At 42.9% G+C, this 14,834-nt stretch overlaps 1 protein-coding gene across 6 annotated transcripts in view; it reads left to right on the top strand.

Annotated features, from left to right (window-relative positions):
* LOC128766334 (plakophilin-4-like) overlaps positions 1–14,834 on the top strand; it is a 60,558-nt gene that overhangs the window by 30,296 nt on the left and 15,428 nt on the right. For 3 of the 6 annotated variants that reach the window (XM_053877865.1, XM_053877863.1, XM_053877868.1), the window contains 6 exons: positions 2,159–2,193; positions 6,423–6,554; positions 6,829–7,010; positions 7,750–8,323; positions 8,984–9,010; positions 12,838–13,008. In XM_053877865.1, the coding sequence (XP_053733840.1) occupies positions 2,159–2,193; positions 6,423–6,554; positions 6,829–7,010; positions 7,750–8,323; positions 8,984–9,010; positions 12,838–13,008 (1,121 nt within the window). The remainder of the gene's footprint in view (positions 1–2,158; positions 2,194–6,422; positions 6,555–6,828; positions 7,011–7,749; positions 8,324–8,983; positions 9,011–12,837; positions 13,009–14,834) is intronic. The other 3 variants (XM_053877864.1, XM_053877866.1, XM_053877867.1) reach the window with 3 other exon arrangements.

The following is a 14,834-nucleotide window of genomic DNA, read 5'->3' as shown; positions in this document are numbered from 1 at the left end:
TGGACAGTTTATTCGCGTTTTACTGTGAAAGAACAACAGGCATACTATGGACTGTAGCTCCACGCTGTTTGATTTCACATACATAGCATACATGCAAGTGTGGAGGATTGGAGTTCCTGATCATAGCTTAAACTGTACTTTTAACACAAGAAACTCAACCCTTGAGGCTGTTGTTTTTCTACTCTCAGATTCTGATGGAAATTGAAAGCTCTGTATGACTCCACCTCCCCTTCTCGATCTGTTCTCTGAGGGAATCGAGGTTTACATTATATTACAGCTACTTCGTGGATTTCTCCCGGAACTCTCCCAGAACATAACCCCTGTGATAAACGATGAAACAGTGTAATGAATACGTAGTCAATAAACGGATTTCACTAAATACACAAAGTATTAAGATAGTCAGTGAAAATGGACTTTTCTAGAAAAAAGAGAGATACAAAAATCAATATAATGACACTGATTCAAATCAAGAAGACTAGAGAGTCATGAGACTTGAAGTCAAATAGTGATTAAGTAAAAAAAGAAAAAAAATAGAAATATATACTGTATATATATGTAGTCAAAGTCAAATAATGATTAAGTTATAAAGTCCAGCTATTGAGTGAGGAGCAGGGTCAGTCCTGAAACACTCATCAAAGCAACGTGATGGTGATGTCAAAATGATAAGTCAAGTCAAAAAGTCAAAATCAAAAAGTCAAAATCAAGAGAAACAGAGTCCAACTAATACCAGATACTGGAAATAAGTGCTATGGGCTAAGTATCGTATCAGTAAAGATGATAAAACAAATAAATATAAAGTCCAACTCATGACATCTCTGATACTAATCTTTGTTTTTTTTTGTTTTTTTTACAGTTGTGGGCATATGTGGGCTCAATCTCTGGTTCTGGTTCTTATTATTTTTTTTTTTTTTTTGAGAAAGAGTGTGATGCTCTGGTAGCCAGTTGGCATGCAGCACGATTGATGCACAGTCATTAAATAAAGCCATTCTTCTTCTTGATCTGTCACGGCTCAGTGAAGCGCACCTCTTCTAACTATCTTTTTTTTAATTGCCACCGCGCTGATTAACAGTCTGAAAGCCTTCTGAAAAAAGGAAAGCATGTGACTTTGAGTTCTAGAATATGTCACTAATTTGTGACATGTTGCTGTATTCAGCAAGGAAATTCCGTTTAAATACTGAATAATCTGAATGTCAAGCGGGACTCTGATGTGCATATAGACAAAGCTTTGTTCCAAATAGAGAATATACTAATAGATCATTTTACATGCCAAATTCAAATTTGTTTTTCCATTTGAATACACATGAGGAAGAAGAATGTTCTATATATTTTCTTACAGTTTTAACTGTCAGTCAGAAACCAAAGAGGTGAACTGTTGCCACAAACACAGGTTTTGTTAATGTTTACAAACCCTCCAAGTTGGTGACATGGATAAATGGGGACCTACACAAACACATTCATGCAATAGAGAGTCATCAACACACCCTATCGCTCAGTGTCACCTGGACTATTGACTCGTGTGCTCCATTCGGAGATTACATGAACTTTGTCCTCAGGAGCTGGCGGGATAAAGTCCTTTAATATCCGCCTCACCCTTCCCTGACATTTGCGTTCTTTGACAACACTGCAACAGGTGAATTCTTTTTTTCAGCAAGGGTTGATTGATTCCTATTTTCATCTAACTGTCTTGACATTATTCTGCGGGGAATTGGTTTCAGTTTTGAAATATGGGCCGGCAGGGCGCATGTCAGTGTTTCCTGCGGATGTCAGGACATGCTGAACATGCCCTAAGTGTATTAGGATTGATATTCTCTTAGAGTTTCATCCATTTATCCCACAGTTCCATCTCTTTTTCGCTGGCAATTTGTTCTTTCTGACTTTATTTTCAGTCAAGCACAGCTTCCAGTCCCATATAGATCTTGGTTGTCAGACATTTCGATCAGAAAATATTTGACAGGACTGACTTGGAAATTGTGTTCTGAGCTCGCGCAGTAAACCTCATACTTTATCTGGCTGTCATATTTCATGCACATTGATTTACCTTTCTGACCCAGGCTGGGGTAAAAAAATATTTTAAGCTGCAATGGGCCCACAGAATAATCTTCTGTGGACCCATTCTGCTGTGTCAACTCACTTTTCATTTCCTGTTTTCCTCCTGCAGCTCATCTGAAAAGTCCCTGCCTTGGAGAACTACAGGTATGTTCTAGTGCTCTTGTTATTGTCTTGTTGTTGGTACATCATGATGTTATCTCAAAATGTGCTCCCTGGATGCCTTTGTAATGTGTCACCACGTCTTTAGTCCGTGCTTCGCCATCCATCTCTATCAACCACATTCGTCTCTGTTCACTGCAGCGTAACTTGTGAGACCTTTCAGTAACTATCTGAAGTTACCTGAGTTGCGTGTTTGAGTTTCTTATGATAGGGAGGCACCACAGTAAATCGTCAAATTGCTCCCAAGAAGATAAACTGAAGAAGGCGCGCACATTGCAGCAATTTCTCTTGCAATTTCTGTGGAATGCGATTGCTGTGAAAGGTGCTGCGCTCCAACATCCCTTCCCGCTCAAACTGCACTGAGATGAATTGATTGGTTTGTGCTCCAGATAGCCACAATGGAATGTGCAACATACTTCGTGGAAGCTCACACGTTGATTAGCATCGGTTCATATCAGCTCTGCTCCCTTTTTGCAGCACAAACAGTGTTGGCGCAATTGCTGGAATTCAGGGGCAAGATAGGGACAAAGGCCACTGGCTTGTCAAGAGCTTGCATGTTCAGTGCTGTCACCAAGCTGCGTTACCTCTAAAGCTCACACGTCTCTGGGGCTTAGCTTGCTTCTCCACTCCATGAAGTTGTAATGGACCTCAGTTGTTACCTGCGCTATAGCAGGGTAGGGGCCCCCTATGTCGGGATTTTGACCCCCGCGCCTTACATCTTTCCATTTTTCCGCTTTGTGCTCTTTTTGGCAGTGCGTACTGGGGATGACTGATATAGACAATAACATTTTTGAAAAAAGACCTTTTCACAATTCTCTCTCTTAAAATGGTTGTTCGTTTTTGGCAGCACTTCATGTACGATAAATTATCGTCCATCCCTAGTTTGTAGTCAAGTGTGACTCGCAATGACAGTGCTACTTGGCCATCAGTCATTTCTGACACTTCAACTCAAGGACAGTTTGAGGAGGATTGTGTATGTATTCTGTAGAGTGGAATGAGCACCATCCTATGGCTTTCTTAACCCCAACCTCTGTCTTTTTGTATCAGAGTCTCATAGGGAAGTCAAAACGTGACTTGGAAAAATTCTACCCAAATGTCAACATATGACTTTCAGGGAGTGAGACTGTGTAGGTGTAAACAGTAGTGAAGGAAGAAAATGATGACATCACGACGAGTTGACTTGAACGCCGCTCAACGTCCATGAAGCTACAGCTGTGCCTCTGTCCTTGAGACTGGTGTTACTGCGACTCAATGTTGCTTTGTCCACTGCTAACAGGGCAACCACCTCTGACCCCTCTTCCCTAAAGTCAGTCACTTTTCTATGCAAAGGGGTCCAGCTGCCCTCATGGCTTAGTCCAAGATGTTTGATAAAATCCAAATTATGAATGGCATGTGACCCTCTTTGCTGTCCAGTTTTATGGGTTCTCTTTTGTAAACAAGGTTGTGGAACTAGTCATGTGCACATCCTGTCACTGAGTTTTCCCCGAGGGATTTAGGTGTATCTGTAAGTACACAAGCGAGCTTGTCTGTTCTTGCCCTTTTAAGTGTAGCAACGGGAATAATGGGTCCCAAGAGCAAAACAATGCTTTACCTCAAGGAAATTTTGCTTTGTTGGGAACTCAATTGAGTGTTTGATTACATATTCTATGCCACAAAAGCAGTTATGAGTTCTCTTAATTCTTCACCTTATTTTTTTTTTAAATCTAAAGCCACATACTGTGTTGTTTTTCATTCATCAGCGATGCACAACAGCTACTCAACAGAATTCTGTAGTCTGAAGCTCCCATACCAATGCTGCCTAGTCTCCTGGGAATTGAGGGTAACTGAAATATCCATATCACAATACTGAAGGACAAAATTATATCATGCAGGCACAGCCAGTAACCACTCACGTCAACAGCTATGATGCGTTTAATTCTCTGGCAGTAGTGCACAAAGTTCCTGCTTCCCTGTCATATAACACTCACATGTAACTTCACTAGGGCGTTACTGTTCAGGCCAAGTGCTTTTGAATTATTTAATATTGGCAGGCAGGAGTGTGTAGGCGTTTCTATGTGGAGTGCTGCATGTTTTAGATTGCCACAATTATCATTGTTAATGTGTTTGGAGCAAGGCTTTACTGTAATTGACAGGCACTTCTCAAAGCTGAACACTTAGTTTTGACCCCATACTTTTCTGGTGACTCAAAGGTTTATTACTGACCCTTTTTGAACATGTATTTCAATTGAGGTGACAAATCTCATGTAGCTATAAGTGATATTGCCGTGTTTCCTCGGAGGTGCATAACAAATGTAAATACATGTAGGGTGAATATATATATAATTACAGTGCATCTCTCATAAACATGCAATTCCACCCAGAGCACATGTCATTAACACAGGTGAAGGCTGCCCACAATCGCTAGTTTGGTTTTCTACACACTACGGATGATGAACGACGGCAGTAATGCACTTTTCAATAAACATTAATTATCGTCTAAATGCGTGGCAAAAGTGCCCATCGCTGATGCTTATTGGCCGCTCGAGCCGCCATATGTCTGCCTGAGTTTGGGATGGATGTGTTGCTGTGGAAACCAGACTTCTGGCCTCTAGAAATGTCACCGCGGTCACAACTCATATCTGCAGAGAAAAGGGACGGAGACAAAGTAAAAGCTTTTTCATTATTATTTCCTTCTTTTTCGAACCTTTGCCAGTGGATGTGGCTGGATTTACATATTCAGATGAGATTGGAAGGCATAAAGGATTTGTTATTCGTCATTGACATTGGACAGCCTCCCCACCAGAACAAAAATACGAATGTGTAATATTAAGAATTCTACGGTGTTATAAGTTTTTCCACTTCACATCTATATATTTAATTTTTTTTTTTTGTGTGTCATATTTCATTGCGAGTGTGTTTTTCTGAAGTCAGTAGCTCAAGGATTTTTGAAGTCTTTTGTCAACACTGGTTTGAAGCTGTTGCATCATGTCACAGCTGTAATGTATAGTAATCCCAAATTATGTTTCATCCCTCGGCTGATATCTGGAAGTCGACAATTGTAAATCTTGCAGCAAGCAGCAAAGCTTCAGCTGCTTAATCAGGCAGACAGATTTGGCTGCTTGTTATCGCAAATATTTAATCAGACAGTCACATGGTGGCAACCCGAACATGTGAATATGGGAATATGGTCAAGAAAGTCCACAACAGAAAACAACTTTTAAGGGAGTCTGAGCATGGTTTGAGAGATAGCTTGTCTTTCGGGGTTTTCTCACACAACCTTCTTATGGAAAATGGGCTGCTGATCTTGGTGCCAAAAATGCCTTGTTAAAGCCAAGGGTCAGAGGGGAGTTGCCTGGCTGGTTTGAGCTGATACAACTGTGGACACAACACTAGAACCTGAGCTAAAATGTTAGCAACCCATTTGTCGAGAAAAGACCAAATTATGTCCTTCTTCCTTAACAGTCTAAGCATGGATATGAAAGAATATGTTCATGAAATCTTAAGTTATATTCCAACTTTTCTAATACATTACTGTGTATGATTGGACTTCTTGTGTGGCGCAGAGGAAATTGTTTCGCCTCCTTAATGTGGATCAATAATTATTAACAAATGAAGTAAATGCAGCAGTATTTGGATTTGAAGCCCCTACCATACTAAAATGCCTGCTTAACTCAGCGCCACTTTATGAAGCAAAGTCCTTTGGAATGCAGTTGCTGTCAAAGTGATGCTCGGCTTTTAAATCCACTTCCTCATACCAACACATTTACGCTCCAGCTGGACCACGAAAGAGGATTTTTTTTTTTGTATTCAATTCTCATTCACGTTAAGGCGAGCTGAGCAGGATTTGACAGACTTGGCTGCCAGTATCTGTTCCTGTCTGTTAGCTGCAGATTGTTCCAGTGACCCACTGACATTTTTCACACTCAACTGGATGTTAATTGTGGTGAAACATTTGTTCGCGTCAACGTTAAAGGGCTAATCCCAGATTTGTTTGTCGCACTGTTATACAGTGGGTGTTGAGAGTGTAAATGTTTGATGTTATTTTCCTCGCTTGCATCAGTGATGTGTTTCAAGGCTCATTTATATTCTTATCATGAATCACTTCCTTCAACTTACAAAGGCACTTTTCCCTCCAATAATTGTGGCAGTATAATTTAATGGAGCAAAGTCAAATTAATGTGACAGAAATGATTGTTATTGGTATTTTATTTTGTTCCTCTGCTGTGTGTTGACAGATGCCTCTGCCTTAGGGGACACCAAGTCACGGGTGACTGGCACCTCACAGTCGCCCAGCTACAGAATAAGGACTGAGTCAGAGCAGGTGTCTTTGTACTCGCCAGAGCAGTCCTCCCTCCATGAAAGTGAGGGTCCGTTATTGCCTTCTTTCTGTTTTTTTCGCACTTCATTTTGCCCCTAATTGACATTAGCAACTTTATTGAACTTAACACTCTGCCTGTCTACTGTTGAGTCTTCACTCCCTCTCAGTTTACCTCCCTCTGTGCCATTAGTCTGCGTGATGCTGTGTCGATTTAAAGGTCACGTCTATTAGAAAACTCTTTACGATGTGCCCATCTTCCACTCTCTTTAATCATTCCATCCCGCCTCTGTTCGGGTTCTGACTGCCCTTTTCTGTGCTTTCAGGGTCTGGAGGAAATTCTCGTAGCTCGACTCAGATGAATTCCTACTCTGACAGCGGTTACCAGGAAGCTACCAGCGGTTACATCACCAACCATAATCTGGGAAAATCTGAGCTGAGGATGCAACACTCATTCCCAGGTTCCCTGATGAGGAATTCCAGAGCGGAGGGCCAAGCCTCGGCACAGGTACTACTCCAAGCACATGCACTTTTACTGCTGCAGTCATATACTGCTGGCCTGGATTATATGGCTGTAGGATTATTAAAACATGTCCTATATAGTTTCAATATCTTGTGCTTATTGAACACTGCTGTGAGTTACGCTGTGTAAAAACAGCAGTACCTAAGTAGACCCCCAGCTTCTTTTCAAACGAGAAACTCACGCTGCCCCTGCCATATGTTTTGCAATATTTGAAGAAACTTGCTGCATTTTTTAATCGCAATTACTGTTCACAAGTTATTCTACTGTGTAGCCTACAAACCTCTTGAACCATGGGGCTGGGCTACTCCTTGTGAATCTGCTCTGTTTTTGTGCGGTCCTCCTGCGAAACATTTGGTGGCTGTCTTAATGATGCATGAGCACAAAGCCTGTCTAGATTTTCTGCGTAGATCGTTTGAAATGCACATATCCAGGAGAGGTTTTATGGATGACGTCCCTTAAGTTTGGTTTGCCATTCTTATAGTTTCAAAGACCAAATTGTGTCTGAGAGACGGGAGGTCCACTGTTTTCCACCACATAATTATACGTCAGAGTCGCTTTCAAGGACCACTTGAAATCTTAATGGCCTTCAAAACCCCAAAACAGGAAATGAAATTGATTTGAAAAAAAGCTGGAATGGAGCGAGGCTTTAAAATGCTTCTGGTCAGGCCGGTTCAAATGCATGGATCAGTGGAAGATTGTGAGGTAATACATTTTTTCTGTTCAGGTTCCAGCGGTTACGACAGCCTTGCCAGGCCGCGCGATGCGGAGGGTCAGCTCGGTGCCTTCTCGCTCCCACTCGCCGGCTTATGCCAGCAATATCTCCCCCTCACGTGGCTCCCTGCGTACCCCAGCAGGCGGCGCCTACAGCCCACCGATTGTAACTGAACCCAAACCCCTCTCCAGCATCTTCTCCACCACCTTGCCCTCGGTGCAGCGCACAGGTTCCACTGCCAGTGCAGGAAATACCTCTCCCTACTCCACTCAGAAGAACTCTCCGGCCGCACTGCGTCGCGTGGGCTCCACCAACTCACGGCCGGGCAGCCGTACGACCTCGCCGTATCAGGCCTCTGCAGGGTCGTCGTCAGGTCGGATGGGCTCACCTCTGACCATGATGGAAAATGTCAGCCCTCAGCTGACCAAGCAGCCAATTCACTCGTCTCCGGTCAGATCCAGCATGACTGCCGTGCCACAGCACTACAGCTCCACTCTGCCTCGCTCCATGCTCCACAGCACAGACCTGTATGGACCCCAGAGTTATGACGTCTACGAGAGGATGACACGACCCGACTTGCTCACAGGTGATGAATACACACACATCTGCACTAATGGTTGGGAAAAGCTCTGTGGCTCACCAGTGTGGGCAGGGTTTCCTATTGCTGGGGTGAATGCCTTCCTTTGTTCTGTTAAGTGGACGGGACTGTGACATCACTGCAACCTGAAGCAGCCCCAAAAGCTTACACTGTATGCCTCACATATCCAGCATTCCTGGTCCAACATGTGAAAATAGGTCGGGTCAATGTGGTTTTAAATAAATGTCCAAATGAAACGCGGTAAACCAGGTGCTGCTGGTTCTTGTGTGCACATCCAAAGGTTCTATGCAATGAAAACAAGTCCCCATCTGTAATTTCGGCCATTAAATATTAGTGCCATTGTAGCAGCCACTTTCTAAGTAGTGACTTGTGATATGACGTATCTGTCACAACTTCGTATCCATCTCAATGCTCTCCGTCTTATCATGTATCAAGTTGCTCCAAGTCAAAACCATCTCAAAACAGTTGCCAAAAGTCACTCCCAATGGCTCACAAGGAAGAGGCACAAACTCAGCTTGGTATAGGTGAAGTGTCAAAACACGTACAATCATGAGGAAAAAGGACAGATTCAGCAGATCAATGTTCTTGCATTAGAAGGTTAATGGAGTGTTTTCTGCTTGACTTCACGCTGCCCGGGGGACATCATAGATGCTCTGGTGGATGTTGACATAAAAGGTGAACACTTTTTCTTCTCATCATTTTCTGTGCTCAGTGGTTTGTGTCCGTGCTGCATGTTTGCATCTCTCACCTTCTTTGTGATCATCTCTGTCGTGAGTTTTGATCATCGTACGATCCAGTCTCTCTCATCTAAGCTGGGATATTCCGCCACGATGTGTGTATACCTTTGTGTAGGAGCTGCTGTGACAAGTATTTGCTTTTGTCAGCAGACATGTTTGGTCTGTTTACTTGTCATGTAGATTTGCTGAGACAGTGGCAGAGGTTTGAGGAGAGTTGTGTGGTTATGGCTGCACTGAGCTCTTCTGCAGCGAAGACAACAATAAATCACTTCTACCTCACTCAACATCCCAGCGTGCCTCAGACCGTGCTGTCTTCTCTTATTTCGTAGCTGTGTTTGTGTTTTCATAGCTGTGTGTGTGTTCTTTTCAAAGTGATGAGCTGTTTTGTTTTGTAGTTATGTATGAAATGTTGTGCCTGTTACTCAGCTGTTTTGGGTTTGGTCAGTGTTCTTGTTTTTCGTTGTGTTTGCTGACATTTATGTTGCCATTTGTAGGATTATTCTGCTGTCTGTGCTTTGTTGATGTGCAGGGTTTTTCAACGGATAATTTGGCATTGTGTTTGGTGGTTTGTTGTTGTGCTAAGTGATTTAGTCATCCATCATTTCACCCAGTGTTTTTTTGTGGTGCTGTTAGTTCCTATTGTGCTTTGCCATTTAACAATAGCAAAATGTTTTTTCTTTTCATTTTACTGTTGCCATCTGCTCTGAGCACTGTAACTTTTGAAAACCTCCTCTGGACCGGCCAATTATGAACTCGAGCCATTGCTAATGTATTGTTTTTTGTTTTTTTAATCCAGACTGCTGTGGACATTTTTTGTTTCCTTATTAGAATTTTTGTCACTCTAAATGAGTTCTGTGTCAGATATCACATTATGGTGATGAGGATCCTGGATTAAAAGGCTCATTATCTTTATTGTTTTAGTGGAAAAGTGTTACTATATTTGTGTTTATAGAGCAGCCAAACCTCTGCCATCCTTGATCTAGTCTGCCAAATGTAATCTGCTCAAGCCACAACGAGGGAGGGGAGCTAAATGTTTATAACACGCCCAGATTGTGGGCCGTCCGTCTTCCAAAGACAGTCGCATGTTATTTCTCCTTGACAATTTGCTGCTGATTCTGGATGCGTCCCTGCCATCAAGGGAGCCTGAAGAAAACAGTCAGATCTGAGGTTGTTTGAGCGCGGCTGCTACTTTCTGAAGTCCGCCTGCTGCTGCGGGGGGAGATGAGTTGCCAGAAAATCTTGTTTGTGTGGCCAGGCTTTACATGGGATGTGAAGTCTCCGGTGGTCTTAAACCACCCCATTAACCCTCCTTGCATTTCTGCACCTTCCCCCGCCTGTATTATCCTCTGTTTTGTTCTCCGGTGGTCTGTGTTTCATATCGTCACTCCTTTCAGGATGGAGAGGAGCTGAAGTGATTTCCTGCCAAGCTGCTGTTACTGTTACCTTTGTAAGGGAAGCGGGAACACTTCCCCCGCTGTCAGGCTCGTACGAACTATACTGACGTCAGATATATGGACTGCAATTAGTTTTAAACAGAGAAAAAGTTTGTTTTTGTCCAGAAGGAAATTTATAATTCAGTTTATAGTAGGTGCGACCACAATCCCTGATTATTTTAAGCCAGAATGATCCCAATACAAAGCCTCTGAGGCTTTGTTGAGCCCCACATGGAACCATCATATGAACAATCGAAAGTCTGCATAAGATGTGCCAAACTTTATTGTACAAGTGATAATGTTTGAGGTGGAACTGGAAAAATTGTTATAGATATCAGTACAAATCCAGCATTTTAAGGCGCTGCCGAAAACAGTCACCACCCTCAATGCCTAAAAAGAGCGACTCCCACTGTTTGTGGAGCACTAGCAACACACAAGTCGCCTTGCAGAACACCATGTTTAGGCTGAAGCAGTAACACTGCACCGCATCATGATGTCACTTCAATGGTCAGGACATCTACATCTGTGCTAGGTAATGATACACCAAAAAAACGACTTTTATTCCAACATTTGAAGATTGACATCAGTGATTTAGGTTACTCCTGTTTGGTGTATTATTAACTTTTAACAAGCCTCATACTGGGGAGAGGATGTGGGAATAAAGGCAGGCACCGTTAGATGAAAAATAATAATAATAAATTAAAAAAAACATATAAACTGTATTGTAGAAATGTAGAAAATGGCTTTACCCCATTTGACTGAACGTCTGTGATAAAAAAAGACATTGAGTTGATGGAATAAAAAATGAAAACATAGTCAAAAAACAATAAGCTACTGAACTGTTGTGGTAATTCTGTGGCATTTTATTTGTCTGATGACACTATCTTCTCTATAATGTCTATAGATTGCCACTGAAATGCTTCAGAATCCACATAAAACCTGCGTCTGCCTATGCCATTAATACTGAAGAATAGCTGTGGACTTGTGTGGCCCGCAGGGGTCACTTCTGTCCTGCCACCGGAGGCTCTTCTTGCTCTCCCTGCAGCTTCACCTGCTCCCTCTGGACTCAAACACGCTTCATTATTAATGTGGTCCGTCTCCAGCCGTGACAAGAATCCCTCATTTAGCTCGTTCTGCATGAAGAGTCGTGGTTTCTGTGCCGACAGGACCCAAGTGAAGTCTGGAGGCTCATGAAATGTGCAACGAGCAGTTAGTTGCCAACTGTGTTCGGGTCCACTGGGGTTTCACAGCTTTGTGAGTTTCACTGTTGTTGGGTTTTGCACAAACATAAACCTGGTCGTGTAGAATGGAAGTGTGGACACAACTGAACACTGCCTGCACAGTATTGATTGATCAGAGTTAGTTTTATTGCGGCTGTAGTGTGAGGAGACAAGACGACCGGTGCTGTTCCCTCGGGCTCGCAATCTTTCTAGGGTGTTGGAGAGTGTTTCTCCCACAATGGTGACAGGAGCGATGAGCCCCGTGGCTCTGCCTTGTCTTCTTCACTGACGAAAAAAGCTGCATTCTGTTGTTGACTCATCCCGCTTTTATTGTTCCACATCTGGATTGAATCTTGCTGTCTGCAGGAGTTTTTTGCGACGCACTCACCTGTTTCTTTTCCTTGGGACAGTTGGGCATATTGCTCACCACAGAAGTCCTCGCTGCATCGCTAGAGTTGCATTTATCTTTTTAAGGAGTCTGGAAACATGACGAGTGGAAAGTGATTGATGATCAGTTTCTCCTAAACAAAATTACATTCAGGAGTTATATTTCAGTTTCAGTTTTGCACGGTGGCCCTAAATTATTTTAGTCAAAATCTGACTCATGTAAACACAACTGGTGTGATAAGTTAACATGAAACTGAGGCTTTAGGTGGAACCAAAAAGTTAGCATCGATTGCTTGTGGCTGCTACTGTGCTGTGGGCTACACCCACGTGGTTGGTTCAGCACCGAGCAACTCTCATCGTTGGCTGTCAAAACATGGACAAACAAACTTATGGACAAGTTCTGTTGAGATCCTTCTTCATCTCTACAATGATTTGCACAGGTTCTTGAAAAATAACAAGCATCAGTGTTCAACAATGCTCAACAAGTGTGTGTCGATCCAATATAAAATGATGATGAAGGCAGATATGAAAGCACTTCAGTTCAGTCGATAGTATCTTATTTCTTGTCTCTCTGTGGCCACTGGACAGTATTATTTAGAGAGCTGCCCATTGCAATTTACTTGGTTAGTGGTGAATGTTGCCTGGTCCTTCTCATGAAGTATTTAGGAAGGGAAGCCGAAACTTTGTTTGTGCCAGATATGCTAAACACTGCCTGTCCTCGCCAGGACTTCGGAGTTCATATGCCAGTCAGCACAGCCAGCTGGGGCAGGACGTGAGGTCGGCTATCTCCCCAGATCGCCATATTGCTCCGATCTACGAGGATCGCACGTTCCAGGGCCCTTTGTACCGAAGCCCGAGTCACAACCAGCCAGGAACCATCTACAGGAGCGCATCAGGTTTGTTCATTGGCGTACTGGATAATCACATAAACGCTTCAACTTTTGTTGGTGTTGCCAAATCAAATGCTGTCTAGCTCAGTGGAAAATATGGGATGCAACTCAGACATTTTTGATAGCTAAGACATCGAAGTACCCTTCATGATGATGAGGCCTACTCAGGATACACGGCATGTACAGTACATGATCATAATAATTACAGTAAATGAGCAAGTAATTGGTCTGTTAATGGTTAATATATGTTGTAAGAAATCTGAAGTGTACTTGGTTGTATTTGTTCGTGATTGTCTGTTATCGGTCAAGCTACACTTTTCCATTCTCCATATATCCAGCATGCCTCCACTTCAAATGCTCCTGTACCCCTTTCTGTGAAAAGCAAGGTCCGCTTTGCAAATCGACCACATTACCCATGTTTTTGCCGTGTTAATGGTGAATCCTTATCGTGTGTTTCATGTTTTTTGATGGCATTGTTGCTGCTGTGGCCACAAATATTCTTCTCTTGTCGGTCGTGTGTGCAATTTGCTGTCTCGCAAATGTCGATTTCCGACTGCAAAAACACAAGTGCCAACTGAGTAAATTGTTGTTTTCATGTCGAGGAAGCCGACTAGTCATTGCACCCTGAGATTCACAATATTAGAATTTATTGATGATGCAATGCTTTTTCTTTCTTTTGTTTCCCATCAAGGGTTGCTACAGCAAGACAGCGTCCTCCACCATAAACAAACTTGATCGTCCACCCTCCCACCTCTGTTTTATCCTCTTCATGTCCTCCGGCATTCCTGGGCCAGCACTCAAACCATCTTCCCTTCCTAACTTTGGTTCCAAACTATACTAAAAATCATCCCATTTGCATTCTCTGCTCCTGTTTTTGAGGGCTTTAATGCCGAAATGCAAACATTTGAATGCAATTTGAGTGGCTTGATAGAGGATTTAAATCATTTCAATCTCATTCCTGCTGACATTTCATGTGACGTGATGGTGTCATTGTGCCTCAGGTCCAGGAGCAATATGTTGGGCAATGGTATAAATAATCCATGTCTATATTTTTGTCCAACGCTTTCTCATTGAAGTGATCTTAGAAGGGGCATATTATAGAAGCTGTGTTAAATTAGTCAAATTATACCCTGAGTTCTTAAATGTTTTTATGGCTCCAGCTCATGCTGGTTTGCCTGTTTGTGTGAGTGCAGAGCGATCGTGCTCTGTTGTTTAATTTGAGTCGCTGTTGAATTTTGGCTGAGTCCCATGCAGCAGGGAAGCACGGCGGTCCAACAAACATGTGCAGTCATGTAAGAAATCGTGCTTTTGGAGCTGCCCCTCAAGTTTACGTGTTCTAGGTAGGAGGGAGTTCAAATAGGTTGCCTGAGATGCTGCTGGATGTCTGTGTGGCGTAGGTAAGAGAGGGTGGGAGATTGAGTTACCCAGCTCATGTTTGCAGTTACCGAGTGTGGAGGACAGGCTGTCGCTTGGAATACGGAGCTGTTTGTTTTTTGGTGACTCTGCCTTATTTGGGTTTATCTGACCAGTTTTTAAGAAGGTCATGCGTGTCTCGACTACTTTTGTCGGACACTTGGCTAGGGACTCGGTGGAAGAGGCGAGCGGGGACGACGGGTTGAGTGCATCAGACAGGTCGAATTTCCTTCAACACTTTGAAATCCGGCAGGATCCCTCTGGCTAAACTCAATCTTGTAAAACAGAACAACAAGCAAACAGGCCTTTGAAGAAGAAGAAGAAGAAGGCTTTTTTTCTGAAGACCATGGGAGCTCGCACTGATCATTAATTGGTTCCAGATTGTGGAATTTGCTGAGACTACCAAAAGGCCCGCATGT

Source organism: Synchiropus splendidus, chromosome 10, assembly GCF_027744825.2.
Source record: "Synchiropus splendidus isolate RoL2022-P1 chromosome 10, RoL_Sspl_1.0, whole genome shotgun sequence".
Lineage (NCBI taxonomy): Eukaryota > Metazoa > Chordata > Actinopteri > Syngnathiformes > Callionymidae > Synchiropus > Synchiropus splendidus.
This window is presented reverse-complemented; position numbering and strand designations above follow the sequence as displayed.